The following is a 17,634-nucleotide window of genomic DNA, read 5'->3' as shown; positions in this document are numbered from 1 at the left end:
CCTCTACCTGAGAAGTCAGAGGCCTGCCCCCATCACACAGCGAGCTAGGGGTCTCGGCTGCCACGACCTGGCTTCCTGCGGAAAGGTCCGCTCCGCTCCTGCGGCTAAAGACAGAGAGAGCCATGTCTACCCGAGGCCCAGCCCTGTCGGTCTCTCCTGGGGCTGAGTGCGGCCTGGGGTTTGTGGGAAGGAGGGAGAATGAGTCACCTCCGGCCACTCACTGTCGCTTGGTCCTCTGGGGCGTGGGAGTGAGTGGGGGACAGCCATGAAAGTTTGCAGGCAGAGGTGCAAGAACCTCGTGCTCTGGTCCCCAGCACTGCCGCCCTGCGCACGCGCCCCCCACAGCCAGCGGCCCCAGCTGCGGGGAGGGGTTGCTCTGAGGCCCCCAAAGCAGGGGGCCCAGGGGCCCCACATCTGCGACAGGCTGGGCTGCCGGCCCCTCTCCGGCCCTGCTGCTCTCAGCTCTGTGGGGCTGCGGTTTGCCATTTCCTTCCTTCGCCAGTTAGAGCCCCAGCAGCCTCCCTCCTGGCTGCTGAAGATACCATAAGGAGTTGCCTAGAGCAGCAGGTCTTTTCAGGATCAAAGCAGCTGTGCCAGCCAGTCAGGGCCACCCCGCTTCTCCCTGTGCCCTCCCTTACCGCCCTTACTGTGCGGGGGACCCACTCCCCAGCACTCCTTACTTCAGGTCCTGCAGAAATGTCACCTCCTCCCAGAGGCCCGCTGGGTGGCTTTTCAATTGTAACCGCACCCCGCTCCTGCACTCCCGCCCCCTCGCCCAGCCCACACCTCGGCTGCCTGCGTGTCCACACAGCTCTCACCTTAATTTCACTTCCTCCAGTGTTCACTGTTTGTTGTCTGTCCGTCTCCCCTAGCAAGTAAGCTCCTCGAGAGCAGGGATCTTTGTTTTGTTCACCAAGGTGCCCTGAACCCCAGCAGAGCTCCTGGCGCTTAGGTAGCCTGGAGTGGGCACTGTTGAGTGAAGGGATGGGGGTGACGGTGCCCTGACTGATGCTCTGTCAGAGGAGGGAGCAGAGGGATGCTCATCAGCTTCTTGAACAACCGCTTAAAGGAGACAGAGGAACCAGAAACAAGCAATCTGGTGGTGTGATTGGAGCTTCCACTGGGAAGCTCCCCACCCCCACTTTAAAGCATCTCCCCGTGACATGTGACATCCCAGCAATGACATCGGAGGAAGGGTTACAGGCTCCTCTCTCTCCTCTAATGGCCCAGCTCATTTATTAAGTTTGTTCACCCTGTCACTTGGGCTTCTCTGGTGGCTCAGATGGTAAAGAATCCGCCTGCCATGTGGGAGATCTGGGTTCTATCCCTGGGTTGGGAAGATACCCTGGAGGAGGGTATGGCAATCCACTCTAGTATTCTTGCCTGGAGAATCCCCATAGACAGAGGAGCCTGGTGGGCTACAGTCCGAGGGGTTGCAAAGAGTTGGACATGACTGAGCGACTTAAGCACAGCACAGCACATCCTCTCACTTGAATGAGTTGAGAGGTTCTGAGCAGGTTCCCGGGGAACGTGGAGAAGTGGGGGGATGGGGATTGGGGGCCTGGGGGATGATGAGGGAAGCAAGACGTGGTGGGGGCCAAGGCTACTTTGCTAACTTAGCAATTTTGTTTTAGACCAAACTTGTGACCTTGCTGCAGTCACTGCAGCAGAAGGAGGGTGGACTCTGGGTCCTTCCCAGAGGGCAACAGGCTCCATAGCGCCATTCCCAAGGGGCTTCCGGCATCAGGGGCATTGACACGGTGTGCTGACAGTGTGCGCTCTGGAAATGAGGGAGCCTGGCTTCTGAGGCTGCTGCGTGTCGCTGGGGGAGGGGCCTGCTGTGCAGCTCAGTCTCTTCCTCTCTGGGCCCCTGTGGCCCCACGTGTAAAATGACGTAGGGTGAGACCACCTCTGAGCCTCCTCCAGCTGCCCCAGATCTCACGGGAACAGGAGCCTGTCAGCTGACGGACCCTGGGTCTCCTCAGTGGTGCTAAGGGAAGCTAGAGTTTACTGCAGAGGGCATACCAGAGCTGCCGTCCCACTCTGCCCTTCCTGCCCTGGGGTTTACAGATTTGCTATTTTACAACATCCAAGGAATGAGAGGGTCCTGGCCAAGGCAGGCCTGTGGGCATGGATGATTCAGGGAGTCTCCCGCTTTGCAGGCTGTGCCTAGATGGGGAATACTTCACCAAGTGTTTATAAGAATCCATGTCACCAAGGAGGGAACGGAGGATGGAAGGAGATTTCAGGCCCAAGAAGCGCACTGAAGCTCTTGTCAAGAGTTCTGCAACGAGCAGCCGATTCCTCCAGGTCTCAGAGGTGGATTGAAGATTCTTGTTAGACATCGCTACAGGAATGTCAAACCAAGAGTCAGGGGAGCTCAGCCCTGCGAATACCAGCACAATAAGATACACTGCGGTCATGTCCTGATCTTAAGGCTGCTGGATTTCAGAGGAGGAGGAGCCGGTGTGAGCCGGCCAGTCCCCACGGAGGGCCCCCCAGGAGGCTGAGCCCATGCCGAGAGCTTCCCGGGCAGGAGCAAGGGGATGGAGGTGGCAAGAAAGTGGGGCGCAGAGGGAGGGGACTGGCTGGAGGCCAAAGGAAGAGGCCGGCTAAGGTTGGTCCAAGTGCCTGAGGTCACACCGACCGGGAATCTTCAGGACTCAGGGGAGGAAGGCTGAAGGTGGAGAGAGAAAATGCTTTTATCACCTCACCCGTCCCTTTGTCTTGTAGGATTCTGAGTAAGTTAAGTCAAGAAATCAACAAGAATGAAGAGAGAAGGAGCATTTTCACACGCAAGTGAGTGGGGCAGCCAAGTGTCCAGGGTCACTTTAATGAGATGCGAAGAATTTTCAAACTCAAGTCTAAATGGGAGTGGTTTTGCCTTAATTTTTGATCCGCCCTGCATCCTGCCCCTGCATCAGGGGAGCTTCCCCTAGAAAGGCAGGCAGTCATGAGCTCCTAGTTGTACCACCAATGTGACTTCAGCGGTTTCCAGAATTTTCGGGTAGCCTGGCCCGAGTTTCAAAGCAACAAGGACAAGAGTCCTGGGTGGTGAGACATACCCTCCCTGGGGCTCCTCTTGCAGGGCTGGGCTAAGAGGGATATCTCCCCGAGTCAGTAGGGCCGTTAATGCCATGTTGCTTGCCTTTGCAGACCCCAAGTCCAGCGGTTTCCGGAGGAGACAGGTAAAGGTCTCTGGGGGTGAAAACGATTGCTTTGGAGATGGGAGGCTCTTCGGTTCTTCTGACTGCTGGTCCAGTTGGAGGGGAGGAGAGATATCACTATGCCAGGCACCTGGCCATGATCCCCTTCCAACTGAGGCCCTCTGCACAGACACAGGGAGGGACTCTTCAGGCGGTGCCTGGAACAACCTGGGTTTTGACTGAGCACCCGAGCACAGCCAGCCCTCCTGCTTCTGAGTCTTTAAAGCAATTATTCCGCTGCTAAATTCCACATCTTGTTAAAACGCAGATTCCTGGGTCCCTCCCAGTTCCTGCAGAATCAGAAGCTCAAAGAATAGGGCCCGGGGAATTTGCATATTTTGAAGCTCTCTCAAGTGACTTTCACACACGTGAAAGGTTAAGAACCACCGCCTCTGTCTGGTAGAATGAGCCCCTCAGGTGGGAAGTCGAGAGCTGGCACTGAGTTGCTGACCCCCGGCTGCGCGGGATGAAGGCGGGGGACGGGGAGGGCACCGGGCTGGGGAGCAGCCGACTTCCCTCTGTGGCTCCAGTCAGCACTGATAACGGTGTTGCCTTCCTCCACAGAGAGCCACGAGGAGGACAACGGAGGCTGGTCGTCCTTTGTGAGTATAGGGCAGGTCCTCCCAGTTTACAGCAGAGTCCGGAGGTCCTTTGTGGTGAGGCACTGGCGTGATGCGGGGAGCGAGGCCCTGACGGAGCCCGGCGGGGCTCAGGTGTGCTCTGTGGCGGTCGGAGCGTGACTCTCTGGCTTCCAGTCCACACGGTCGCCGGTCTCGTCCGGCCCTCTTGCCCTCGGGGCACAGGAGCGGTGGTGGAGGACACCTGGGGAAAGGCTTGGCCGTGAGCCACCTTGTGACGAGCGCTGATGGTGGGCTGGGCTCGGCTGAGGCCTGCGGGGTGCTGACCCGCCGCTGTTCACCAGCACCCCACAGCAGGCCCTCCCCCGAAGCCCTCCTCACACGGTCTACACTAAAGCAGCTTTAAAGTAGCTTTTCTCATAGGCTTAAGTCCCCATTAGCAACCCACTCCAGTATTCTTGCCCGGAGAATCCCAGGGACAGAGGAGCCCAGTGGGCTGCCATCTGTGGGGTCGCACAGAGTTGGACACGACTGAAGCGACTTAGCGGCAGCAGCAGCAGTGTCACAGAGGGAAAGGGAGCTCAGAATGAACTATCCGCCCTCGAAAGACCTCAGGGATGGGACGGCCCAATGGGGTTTTATACTTGGGGGTCATGATGACCCCTTTGAGAGTCTGATGAATTCTGTACAGCTTCTCCCCAGAAAACTGCATATTATCATCAGCACACTTGAAGCCAGACTTGGGCTAAGAACTCTGTTACGGCTCGTAGCCCAGTCTGTTCTTTTTACAGAGGAAGCAGCTGAGCTCCCTGCAGGACGTGACTTATGTAGAGCCCCATGACCGGTTAGAGGCAGGCTGAGGATGCAGCTCGCCCACCCTTAGTCCAGGGGTCCTTCTGGTAAGCGGCTGCCTCTAGTGCCTTTAGGTAGCAGACACTAAACACCCCTGTTCTACTGGGATTCTGGTAAAAGCAAGCATTGAATTTGAAAAAAAAAAAAAAAAAAACCCACCAAAAAACCTGCTAGTTAAGTCTGCGCTTTTTGCATGAGAACAAAGGAATGTAACAGATTAATTTTGTTCCCAAGGGATAATTGACCAGAGTTTCCTCTCAAATATTTACATTTTCACATAGAAACTGTATCTTATCCACTGCTTGCCATGCAGTTCCTCCTGTGAGCTCAGTCTCAGGCTGGCCTTCTCCACCTCGTCTTTAAACAGGGAGCCCCCACCAGCTGCTGCTACGACACTCGGGCTTCCATGAAGTGCCCAGCACTGCACAGGGCACTCGGGGGGCAAGGACAAATGACCCCATGACCATTTTATAGCTTGGAGAACACACACACAGATCAGAATGTGATTTGGAACAAAAACACACATAGGAATATACGAGCCGAATCACCGGAGAAACTAGTTGTTCTAGAAGCAAAGAGGAAAAGTCTATTGTTGAGAAAGGCTGATAAGGTAAAGGCCTGGTGAAAAGTCAGGAGCCATGGGGCTAGGTACGCAGGCTGGGAGACGGTAGGGAGGCCCTGCAGGTCCAAGGGGCAGTCAGCAAGGCCTGGGGAGGTGTGAGGCTGTGGTTCTCAAGTCTCTCCTGTTCATCATCCTCTGCTCTCGAGCTGCAGTGACACTGACGGCAGGACGAAGTCTTTTTTGTGTTCAGGAAGATGAACTCAACCTCATCTTGGCTTCCGATGTGTATATGCTTTGGAATATATACATGTATAGGAATATATATATATATGTATGTATACACACACACATATAATATATGTGCTGTGCTGTGTTTAGTCACCCAGTCAAGTCCAACTGTTTTTGACCCCATGGACTGTAGCCCACCAGGCTCCTCTGTCCATGGGGATTCTCCAGGCAAGAAGACTGGGAGTGGGTTGCTGTGCCCTCCTCCGGGGGATCTTCCCAACCCAGGGATCGAACCCAGGTCCCCCGCATTGCAGGCAGATTCTTTACAGTCTGAGCCACTAAGGAAGCCCAAGAATACTGGAGCGGGTAGCTTATCCCCTCTCCAGGGAAACTTATCCCACTCCAGTATTCTTGCTGGGACAATCCTATGGCAGGCCCCAGTCCACGGGGTCACAAAGAGTCGGACCCGACTGAGTGACTGAGCGCGCACCCCGAGAAGAGAACTGACAATTAACCAGGATGCTCCTAGTGTTTAGTCTAACTCTTGGTGATGCTTGAAGTGCAAAATGTGTTTATTCAAAACAGCAGGCCCTCCCATCCCTCTACTGCTGTGTCCACCTCATTTCTTCCGCTTTTGTCTGCTATGCAAAGACATACAGGGAAAAAATGCACTTGCCTAGGGAGTCTGAAGACCTTGACTGGGTTCTAAGACAACAGCTTGCTGGCCACGTGAATTGTGCTCCCTGAGCTCAGTGTCCTTATCTGGAAAGCGGGAGGAACCAAGTGAGGACCACTGTGAGGCTTGGCAGAGAGAGAGTAGATGTGGGCACGCCCACTGCCGAGGAGCCTCTACACACCACACTGCCCCCGTCACACCGGCAGGAAGAAGATGACTATGAAAGTCCCAATGATGATGCAGACGCGGAGGACGACGGTGACTATGAGTCCCCCAACGAAGAGGAAGAGGCACCTTTGGAAGATGATGCCGATTACGAGCCACCACCCTCCAACGATGAGGAAGCTCTGCAGAACTCCATCCTGCCTGCCAAGCCGTTGTCCAACCCCAACTCCATGTACATAGGTAAGGGCCCTGGAGCCCAGCCCCCAGCCCCCACTGATGCACAGGAGGCCAACACCCACGCAGCAGAGAGCATTGCGTGCTGATGCCAGCTGACTGGCTGTGTGGCTTTGGGCAAGTGACTCCACCTCTCTGGGCCTCAGTTTCCTTATCTGTGAGATAGGACAGTAATAATACAGGCCATATAGGTTTGCTGTGAAGTTTAATATTTATGATTTGCAGCCAAACCATTGCTGGTGGTGGCTGATATCAGGATGAAGTGCTGCTTGAGGGCATTTAGAAGGAACAGCTTATTCTGTGTGTTCCTTTGGAACTCAAGTACTTTCCTGTTCCTCCCTGTCTTGGACCAATTCATGATGACGTGGCACTACTACCCACAGATTGTCAGGATAAAAGCAACAATATTGAATGCGGTTTGACCATAACTTTAAACACTTTCAACAGTATTTAAGATTTTCATTGTCCATCTGTTCCTGTCAGCACATTTCTCCCTCACTCATTTATTCCTTCATCCATTCAACAAAAATTATTGGTCTCCTATGATCCAGGAATCATTTTAAATGTTGAAATTCAAAATTATCTGGAAAGAAGACACAGCCCTTGCTTCACAGGGCTCACATCCTACCAGTGGTGGTAATGGAAATAGCCGCGTGTACACTTGTGTAACATCAAGGAGTCAGCCAAACAGTTGATGATCAGCACCACGGAAATTCATACCACGAATCCTTTAGGCTGTAGAATGCTTGGCAGCTTTAAAGTCATTTCAAATTTTGTCAGAATATCGTGTTTTGAAGCACCCTGTATGATACAGACGACAATTACCAAGCCTGTTTCATATTTAGGGAAACTGAGGTCCAGAGAAGAAATAGTAACTGTCGTTGAGTGTCCCGTACACGCCAGTTCTGAGCACACAGGAAGAGTTTATAGTTCAGTGGGTGAGGCAACAAAATGATTGAACTAAACCATGATGTACACTCAGGAAGACACATGTGGGAGATGAGGCCGAGGCTATTCCTAGTCCGGGCTTGCTTCCCTGAGGGCATGATATTTCAGTCTCAATTTAAAGGATGAGCAGGAGTTGTCTAGGTGGGGGTAGAGGTGTAAAGAGAAAGCACTCTGAGCCATAGAAATGGCCGTGCAAAGGCACTGAGGCTCGAAGAAGGTCAGAGGGGCTGAGAGATGGCTAGGGTGGGTGAGGTATGAGGTTAGGCCAGGTGGAGGAGCGTTGCCTCCCCAGGGCTGCGACTGGGTGAGGCAAAATAGGTCAGGGCACAAAATGCAGGAATTACTCACAGTCCTGGCCTGGGCTTTTGCTGTCAGAGACGGAACACTGTTAGTCTGTCAGCCTGGCCCGGGGATGCGTCTGTGATGATCAGAGTAATGTGAGTTTCTATGCAGAACCTGTGGTTTGGTAACCGGAGCTGGTGACTGACTCCTCCCTTTAAGGAAGGAGGAAGTGGGAGGGGAGGACAACGCAGAGCACGCGTGAGGGAAGGAAAGGGACCTAGAGCAGGATCTTCGTGAGCCATGATGGGGGACTTGACCCTGCCCAGGCAGCTGGGTGTGCCCGTGCGTGTGGCTCTGCACGTCATGTACACGTGTGTACACGTGTGTGCACCCACACTTGCCTGTATGTGTAGGGGCATGTATGTCTACTTCTTTACAGTTTTGTATGAAAACACTCCCTCACGGTACCAGCTGAGTTCATTATCAGGAGGCTTTTTTTTTTAATGCCTTCATCAACAAAACCTCTGATAAATACTCAGTCCCTAGAGGTGAGGGGAGAGTTGCTTCCAAGTATAAGAGTAAGACGAACTGGGCAGGCACAGAGAAGGCAAGGGGCCAAGGACGCCCCGCCCTGTAGGGCCCAGGTGTGGGCACATCTCTGCCACGCATCTAGCGATGCACCAGGCCGGTGGCCCCACTCACCTGGATGCAGAATTTCTCCTTCCATTTGAACGCCTTTATTTCCACAGACCGCCCCGCCACTGGGAAAGTGCAGCAGCCGCCTGTGCCCCCACAAAGGCCGATGCCCTCCCTCCCTCCTTTGCCCACGGCCGGCCGGATTCACCAGGTAGGCGCCATCCTTTCTCTTATGCTAACTCACGTCCACTCAATAACTTCCTCTGTGGACAGAACAGACTGTAGACATCTTTATCCAACTGCAGCCAGTAAGAAAAAATTATATGCAGGCTGGGAAATTCATACCCAAGTACAGTGAGCTTTTGTGGGGGGTGAAATACTGGTGATTTTTATACACAGCATCATGCTTTTTATCACTGGTATTTTCTCTTTACCATAAACAATACAAGTTGTTTGTATAATAAAAAGTTTCCTTCTAATATTCACTGTGCTATTATCTCCCACTTTTGAAATAAGTGAACACTGTTAAATAAAATCTAAGAGGAAAAAGTGAATGGTGGTCCTAGGCCTTCTCTCTCAAGAAAAGACTGGCACCACCTGCTGGCCAACAGCTGAAATTCCATGGACAGAAAGCTTGGGACCAAAGTGTGCGACGTGATGAATCCAGGGAGAGAGGGGCACCAAACCCCTGGTCCTCTTGCTTCAAGCTTACAGTTCCAGATTCCATGGACCAATTAAGTAACAGGCACACCTCGTTTTGTTGCATTTGCTTTATTGCACTTCACAGATCCTGTGTTTTTAATAAATTGAAGATTTGTGACAACCCTGCGTGGTCAGATGATGTTTAGCATTTTTAAGCAATATTTTCCAATTAAAATATGTATGTTGCTTTATTACACATAATACTATCACACACTTAATAGATTCTAATATAGTATAAATGTAGCTTTTATATACAGTAGGAAATAAAAATGTGTGACTAGTGTTGATGAAAATCCAATTAGCAAGCAAACCAAGAAGATTAAAAGATAGTTTTATTCTAACATGGGGGACAGACTCTCAGAAGTGCTGAGAACTGCTCCTCCAGTCAGGAGCTGGAGGTTCAGTTTCATACATTTTTGAGAGAAAGACTCATGTGTCATACTCACAAGTTAACATTATACCCAAAGTTCACCAGAGCTGTTTTGGTCAGGTGTGCATGCAGAGTAAGCCTTTAGGTCAGTGCAACCCCCTGACAGGATGAGAAAGAAATACTAAAGTTAAAAATCACAGTGGTGGTATCAGAAGCGAGGGACCATTTCCCCCCAAATTTGTTTATATCCTCCTGTCTTACGGAGGTCTGGTTAATGCAGATGTATATTGCACAGTAGGAAAGGCCCATCACAAACGGGCACATACTATATGTGTTTCAGTCCTGAGTTGGTCTGATTATCCTGCCACAGAGAAATTTATGACTTTCCCATTTACTAGGAAAGTTATGACCAACCTAGATAGCATATTAAAAAGCAGAGACATTACTTTGCCAACAAAGGTCCATCTAGTCAAGGCTATGGTTTTTCCAGTAGTCATGTATGGATATGAGAGTTGGACTGTGAAGAAAGCTGAGTGCCAAAGAATTGATGCTTTTGAACTGTGGTGTTGGAGATGACTCTTGAGAGTCCCTTGGACTGCAAGGAGATCCAACCAGTCCATTCTAAAGGAGATTGGTCCTGGGTGTTCTTTGGAAGGAATGATGCTAAAGCTGAAACTCCAGTACTTTGGCCACCTAATGCAAAATGTTGACTCATTGGAAAAGACTCTGATACTGGGAGGGATTGAGGGCAGGAGGAGAAAGGGACGACAGAGGATGAGATGGCTGGATGGCATCACCGACTAGATGGATGTGAGTCTGAGTGAACTCTGGGAGTTGGTGATGGACAGGGAGGCCTGGTGTGCTGCGATTCATGGGGTGGCAAAGAGTTGGACACGACTGAGCGACTGAACTGAACTGAACTGAGCCTTATTTTGATTTTTGCTTCATTGTGGTGGTCTGGAACCAAACCCCCAATATCTCTGAGGTCTGTTTGTATCCAAAGAGACCCAGAGAAGTTCAGGCTCAGGAGTCCACAGCTGGAAATGCGCTCTCTCCACAAGGGACCGCAGCACTCGGACAGCTGTGGTGAATGCCAGGTGTCAGGGCTAAGGGATGCAGAGGACACGTTTTCCCCAAAGCTCGAAATCCAGACCACACCACCACTGGGACAGTCTGTCTAAGAACAGATGACTTCCTCCTGCTTTTGCAGTTTTATTACAAAGGGAGCTCATGGAGCTGAATTTATCTACACATGGGTTTTGCTCTGGAAATCTGCAGCTCACTCTTGGGATTCAGAATTTCATTCATTCAATCTACGGATACTTACTGAGCAGCAGCACCCAGCAGTGTTCTGGGAATAGAGCATGAACAAGACAAATAAGGTCCCTGCTTTCATAAAATTTTCATTTGGGTTGGGGGAGATGAATAATCACCAAGTAAAGAGATACATAAACAGGGTAATTTGCGTAGTGATGTGTAGTTAGGGAGACAGGAGACCAGGGAAGGTGATGGTGGGTGGAGAGGTGACATTGAGCTGGACAGTGTGAGACAGTTCTGGTGAGAGCTGGGAAAAGAATATTCCAGGCAGAAGAAGATACAAGTGTGGAGATTCTGAAGATGCACAAGCATGAGATTTTGCAGGAACCACCAGAAGGTACTTAGGGTGAGAGCCCAGTGGGCCCTGGAGAGAGGAGCACACAAAGGTGGTGGGAGGGTGGACAGGAGTCAGCCCAGGCAGGGCCTTGCGGGCCATGGTGGTTTTAGTTTTGTTCCTAATGTGATAGGAGCCACTAGAAAGCTTGGCAGAGGAGTGACATGCAGAAAATGCTCTCCCAGAATGTGGAACAGGGAGCTCAGTTCACGTGAGAAATGGACAGGTGTGTACCTGTCCATGGGATGGAGAAAAGTGAACAGATTCAGACCTATTCGGGGGTATAAAGCTTTCAGGGCTTACTGACGGGTTGGAAATGCTTCCTAACATGTGGCTTTCTGTTACAGCAGCCACTACCCCCACCCCAGCCCAACCACGAGGAGCCTAGCAGAAGTAGAAACCACAAAACGGCCAAGCGTGAGTGTGGGGTCACCCTCTCTTGCCCACCTGCCCTCCTCCCCCAGCCCAGTGCTCTTTTCTGTGAATTGACTTCAGTCTCTTTCCCTTCCAGTCCCTGCTCCTTCCATAGACAGAAGCACGAAACCAGCCCTAGATCGTTCATTAGTTCCGTTTGACAGAGAGCCCTTCACACTAGGTTGGTATCTTTCATATTTGTCGCTCAGTGATAGTGGCCAAGAAGAGGTGGGCACGGGTTGGCAGCTGAAGAACAACAACAACAATAGTAGCTGACTGGTGACTCGGCTGGTAAAGAAGCCGCCTGCAGTGCAGGAGATCTTGGTGCCATCCCTGGGTCAGGAAGATCCCCTGGAGAAGGGAATGACTACCCACTCCAGTATTCTTGCCTGGGAAATCCCATGGACAGAGGAGCCTGGAGGGCTATGGTCAATGGGGTCTCAAAGAATTGGACACGATCAAGACACTAACAACACAAAAGCAACAAAAGTGGCCGCCATCAATGCATGCTTACTGCGTGCTGTTCACGGGCACCGCCTCATTTCACTGTCGCCACAGTCCTAGGGAGAGGGGACTGTCAGAATCATCCTCGCTGTACAGAGAAGGAAACCGAGACACGAAGAGGTAACTTCCTAAGGTCACTCAGATGTCAGGTGATGGGGGTGGAGACCCAAGCTCAGAGTTCCTGTCCTGCGCCCTGTGCTGAGCCTGCTTCTCCACGGGCACCATCTGTGCACACACACCCATCACCTGGTCCTCCTGAAGGACGACGGGCAAGTATCTGGGCTAGGAGGCAAAGGCCAGGGAGAGCTGTTGTTGGCTGCCTTGGCTGCTAACTGAGCAGCTCACTGACCAGAGGGACGTTGCTTTTTCAGAGCTGTCTACTTACTTATAAGGTGGATGCTCTATAATGAGAAAATACTTAGTGAAACTCTAAGGTGCTATTCAAATGTCAGAGTTGTCTTTTGTTGTGTGTATCATTGACCAAACTGTGGGTATACTACAGTCCTTTCCTCCAGAATGGATTCAGAGTATTCTTGGATGGCAGCTACCTCTACTTAAAGCTATCTTTAATTCCGTTCTAAAACTTAGCTACAGTGTACTGAGCACTTACTATGGGGCAAGTGCTTCAGCCACCACAAATAAGTTATAGTCATCTCTGGGTGTCTCCAGGGGGGCCAGTTCCAGGATCCTTGTGGATATGAAAATCCAGGGATACTCAAGTCCCTTATATAAAATGGTGTAGTGTTTTCATATAACTTCTGTATATCCTTCCATGAACTTTAAGGCATCTCTAGATTACTCATAATACCCAATACAATATAAATGCTCTGTATGTAGTTGTAAATACAATATAAATACACATACATGGTTGCCAGTGCATGGCAAATTCAAGTTTTGCTTTTCAGACCTTTCTGGAGTTATTTTTTCCAAATGTTTTCGATCTGAGGTTGGTAGATCGTGGGTATGGAGCCCATGGATATGGAGAGCTACTTCCACATTGTCTCTAGTCGTCACCCCACGCCCACAAAGGGGGCTGCGTTATCATCCCCACTTTGCAGATGATAAAGCTGAGGTTCAGAGAGGTTGAATTAATTTCCCAAAATTGCAGAACTAGGTGCAGGATTTGAATTCAACTTGGATTTGAACCCCAGTCTTTCTGACTTCAAAGTGCATGCCCTGTTCTACCATGTCTTGCTGCAGTTGGAGACCCTGGACTTTCCTTGCCGGGGAGCTCTGGGGAAGGAGTTCTGAGCCTTGAGGGATAAGGAACCTGGAGTCCAGCCCCACCCTAGCCCTTCTTCAGCTACATAGTGAGCAAAGCATTTAGCCTCTGTGGCCTCCGTCCCCTCTTCTGTCAGCAAAATGTCAGTTCTCGGATTTGGTGCTGAGCTTGCTACAGTTTCCCTGAACTGTGTCATAGCTCTGCTGGTTCATGCCAAGCTATGTCAACTATCCAAGTTTAAAATGGCCTGTGGCAGACGGCTGGACACATTGTATGAAGGCGAAGACAGAGACTGGACTTCAGACTCCAGCCCTGCTTACCTACCACGAGCCGAAGTGTCAGAAAATTGTAATACTGATGTCAAATCTTCCAGGGTCACTTCCTATACAAAGGTTACCCTTTTAAAATATTTTTGTTTTTATTTAGTTTTCTTTTGAAAGACACCTTTTCTTGACAGTACTAGCTCTACTCTTGAACCCCTTATCCATGATGCTTTGGGAGAATTAACCTCTTAAAATGCTCAGACTTTTATCAGGAGGCTCCTAACATGCCCTGGGAATATGCATAAACCGGCAGACGTTTTTCAGAAAATCTATTCAGGCCTGATGATATAAATCCGTTTCCTGGGTATCCCTCTAAAGTAGGGTTTCCATATCAAACCAAAATTTTATAAGTAATGAACATTTTTATACCATCCAAACTACTCAGGTAGTCAGCTCTTCACAGTGAGACAAGATTCTTAGGACATATTTTGGGCTGGACATGTATTCAGTCTTTGAGGAATAAATTGTGTCTCAAAAATGCAGCTCCACTGTTACAGGGTGTTGACTGAACTGGGAGGTGGATGGAGGGAAGAAAGAGGAGCTATCTAACAATTCTCAGTACCCACTCAGGGTCATTGCTGGCCCTGCGTATAAATTGTCACCTGATCCTTAGAGCAAATCTACGCAGTTTAACACATAATGCCCATTTTACAGGTGAAGAAATTGAGACTCAAAAAATTTAAGTAACTTGCTCAAAATCATACAAGATTTGCATGTAAACCTGGCTGAATCCAGTTAACTAATGCTTTTATTACATTGAAGACATAGGGTATTACTCTGGGAACTTCAGACAGAAGATAAAATACATTGTTTTGAATGATTTTGCAATGCACGGTTCTCAGGTACACCTGCCATTTCTTCAGGAAGCCTCCATGTCATCTGTTACAAGAGAAAAGTAAAAGAAGAAAAGGAAGGGAGGGCGGGAGGGAAGAGAGGGAGAAAAGAAAGAAAGAAAAACAAAAGCCAAAGCAAAATGATTTGCAGCCCACCGGAAGAATCTCCTGAAACTCTGAACCCCAAATTAAATTTTTTTCAGGAACTAAATGCCATACCTTATGCAATGGCAAGTGTGCCACAGGACTGAAGGAAGACTGACCCCTCCGTGGCAAATGAGTTTATTTCAGATATGCAAATAAACTTGGGCTGTACAAAGCAGCTCTTGGCCAATGAAAGAGGCACAAAATTTCAGGAAGGCATTAATCCTTTTCAGCATCAGTTATATTAAAACATTTTGGAAAGAAGCTCAGAATTCACAGTGCTGCTTGCATGTACACAGCACTGTGTGACCCTTGCGTCAAGTCACTTAATTTGCCTGAGACTATAAAGTTAGGTGCTCTTGTAAGGGACCCTCCAGGTCTAAAGCCTATGATTCCTCAACGTGTTGTGTGTGTTAAGTCACTTCAGTTGTGCCCGACTCTTTGTGACCCTAGGGACTGTAGCCTGCCAGATTCCTCTGTCCATGGGGTTCTCCAGGCAAGAACACTGGAGTGGGTTCCCATTCCCTGCTCCAGGGGATCTTTCTGACCCAGGGATGGAACCCGAGTCTCTTAGGTCTCCTGCATAGGCAGGCAGGTTCTTTACCACTAACACCACCGGGGAAGCCCATGATCCCTCAATGCTTAAACCCAATTATCCCTCTTAGGGGCTGGGATTCAGTTTCATCAAACGTTTAAAAGCTTAGCTGTTACATGCAAGGCTTATCTGCTGTTTGTAATTTACAGGAAGGAAGCCAGTGATTTCTGACAAGGTGAGTTTTCTCCTTGTTTTGTTTTGTTTGTTTCTGCTCCATGTTGTATCTTGTCCTTGTTCTGTGGAAAGTGCTGAGAATACTCACGTATCTTCTCTCCTGCCTTGCAGTCCTCGGTCCTAGGGGGAAGGTGAGTGACTCTGGGTGCCTGTGTGTGGGTACAGGGCACGTGCTGTGTGACTCTGGTTTGTTTCTCATCCATCCTTTCTCTCAAAACTGCAGGCCTCCTGGGGAGCATTTGCCCAAGATACAAAAGCCCCCATTACCGCCAGCCACGGAAAGGCATGACAGAGGCAGCCCCCTGCCAGGGAAGAAGCCACCCGTGCCAAGGTAAGTGTCTTCTGTTGCTTGGGGTGTGGCACAGAAGGGGTGACGTGAACTCCTGCCTTGGATCAGTTAGCTCCACATAGGGACCCAAGACCATGGTGCTCCTGGGTGGGAGTGGGCTCATTTTGCTGCCGGGGCTTGAGAGATGTTCAGGCTTCTCAGGTTGGATGCAGAGAGCCTGGGTCACTTTACAGGACAAGGCGATTAGCACAGAGAGGCATAAACAGATGGTTCCTCTGGAGCACGGGAACAGCCCCGTTTGTGGAGACCTTCTCAGCCAGTCTGATTTTTGGTTGAATTTTCCTTCCACCACAAGGGGCAGCACTGCACCTACCGTTTTGTAACCGTGCAGGCGGTGGAGAGGACATCTCCGTAGGTCTCTGTGAGCAGCTTCCTCACCGCTCAACCACATTTTATAGTGGCAGAGCACCCGTCAGCTCTAACATTTCTAACTTTACTGTGCAGTCTCCAGGAACCTATTAACCAAATGGCACAAACATCGCTGGGGTAGGCCCAGCTCTGCTCCCTACTAAGGACAAAACCAAGGATTCCATCAACCTCATCTGTGCAACCAGGATTCAAAATTATGATCCTTGCTTGGCTAATGTGAGGATAAAATCAGGGCCAGGGCTAGGGTGCACTGGTAAAAACCTCAGCAACTGAGTTAATGTTTTAATGGTATATTCTAAAAAATCAAAATAAATGCCAAAAATATCATAGTGAACAAAATAGCAAAGTTTTAAATAAACAACAAGATGAGATCATGTGAATCACTGATCGGGAGGCAAATTGCCAGCAAACTGTCCTCCTCGGGCCCCTCTCTGTGAGGACACGACGCGAACCCATGAAGGCTGCTGCCCACCACGGGTCTAAGGTCACCGCCACCAAATCTGCTTGGCCAGTTTGTGCGTCTGGAAAAAGGGACCAAAGCAGCAGCTTTTCCCAGCTGTCTTTCCTTCACACCAAGGGTGAGCCCCAAGGCGGCTGTTCTCAAACATCAACAAAGGAGCGTGTTTCCTCAAATGCTTTTATTTGCTTGGAGAAACATCCACTCAGGGAAATTCAATAGCTACTAAAGAGTTTGCTGACTAAACCTTTTTTCTTTAATGTAATTATTTGCTGCAGTTGCGAAACAGAACAGAGGTTTGCCTAGCTCAGCTCACAGTAATGACAGAATGTTGAGTCATCTAGCCTCCCTCTCCCCTGCTTTTCTGCTGGGTTTTTTGGTTTTTGTTTTTTCTTTTTTTTGCTTCCCATTTTATTACGGCTCAGTGGGTTTGATTTCTCGATATTAGATTAAGTGGAACTATTTATATTCTTTGAAACTCTTTATGCTCAGTTCTCTTTCTTTGCCCTGATTCATTTCAGGCATATGCGGGGACCAGAGAGAAGAGAAAATGTAAGTACAGAATGTCATTTGGTAAATGCTTGGAAACCAGTGTAGACTCTGCAGAGGTCGAGACTCTGTCTCAGCCTTCAGTGAAGTCCAGTGCTGGAAGCCAGGCCTATGCACAGTAGGCTCCTGAATACCGGTGTCTTTTGGGGTCTCCATCTTTCCCTCCTGCCCAGAATATTGCATGGCTTAGCTCCTGTCCCTCTGAAGGTTCCTAGGGAGGCTGGGTTAATTGCAACCCTATTACCAGGTGGTAGTGAGCAAGGGGAGTGGCAAGTAGGTAGAAGGGAGGATACAGTAAGGCATGCTTCAGAGTCTGGCCTCCCAGAAAGTCTCTTAAGCCTCTGTTTTCCCCTTAAATACCTCTATGGCCTAAGAAAGAGAGGAAACAGCATTTATGCAATGTATATTGTGTACATGTTGCCAACCTAGCTACTTTTGACTGACTGTTTGCCTAGGACTGCTCAGTTTTAGCAATGAAAGTCTCATGTCCCAAGAACTTCATCAGTCTTAGGCAAATGAGGACCAAGACAGTTAGTCATTCCAAAGTTACATTTTCTTTGCATTGACTATCCCTAGGAGGAGTCATTGTTTCCCTTTCACTAACAAGAAAT

The 17,634-nt window shown here is 49.7% G+C and overlaps 1 protein-coding gene across 4 annotated transcripts in view; it reads left to right on the top strand.

Annotated features, from left to right (window-relative positions):
• Window positions 1-17,634, top strand: part of LCP2 (lymphocyte cytosolic protein 2) — a 47,516-nt gene that overhangs the window by 16,342 nt on the left and 13,540 nt on the right. For 2 of the 4 annotated variants that reach the window (XM_070357391.1, XM_070357394.1), the window contains 11 exons: window positions 2,734-2,799; window positions 3,157-3,188; window positions 3,771-3,808; window positions 6,309-6,507; window positions 8,481-8,578; window positions 11,438-11,507; window positions 11,602-11,685; window positions 15,275-15,300; window positions 15,411-15,430; window positions 15,523-15,630; window positions 16,996-17,026. In XM_070357391.1, the coding sequence (XP_070213492.1) occupies window positions 2,734-2,799; window positions 3,157-3,188; window positions 3,771-3,808; window positions 6,309-6,507; window positions 8,481-8,578; window positions 11,438-11,507; window positions 11,602-11,685; window positions 15,275-15,300; window positions 15,411-15,430; window positions 15,523-15,630; window positions 16,996-17,026 (772 nt within the window). Of the gene's footprint in view, window positions 1-1,628; window positions 2,320-2,733; window positions 2,800-3,156; window positions 3,189-3,770; window positions 3,809-6,308; window positions 6,508-8,480; window positions 8,579-11,437; window positions 11,508-11,601; window positions 11,686-15,274; window positions 15,301-15,410; window positions 15,431-15,522; window positions 15,631-16,995; window positions 17,027-17,634 lie in introns of those variants that run through there. The other 2 variants (XM_070357393.1, XM_070357392.1) reach the window with 2 other exon arrangements.

The sequence above is a fragment of the Bos mutus genome, chromosome 20, assembly GCF_027580195.1.
Source record: "Bos mutus isolate GX-2022 chromosome 20, NWIPB_WYAK_1.1, whole genome shotgun sequence".
NCBI lineage: Eukaryota > Metazoa > Chordata > Mammalia > Artiodactyla > Bovidae > Bos > Bos mutus.
This window is presented reverse-complemented; position numbering and strand designations above follow the sequence as displayed.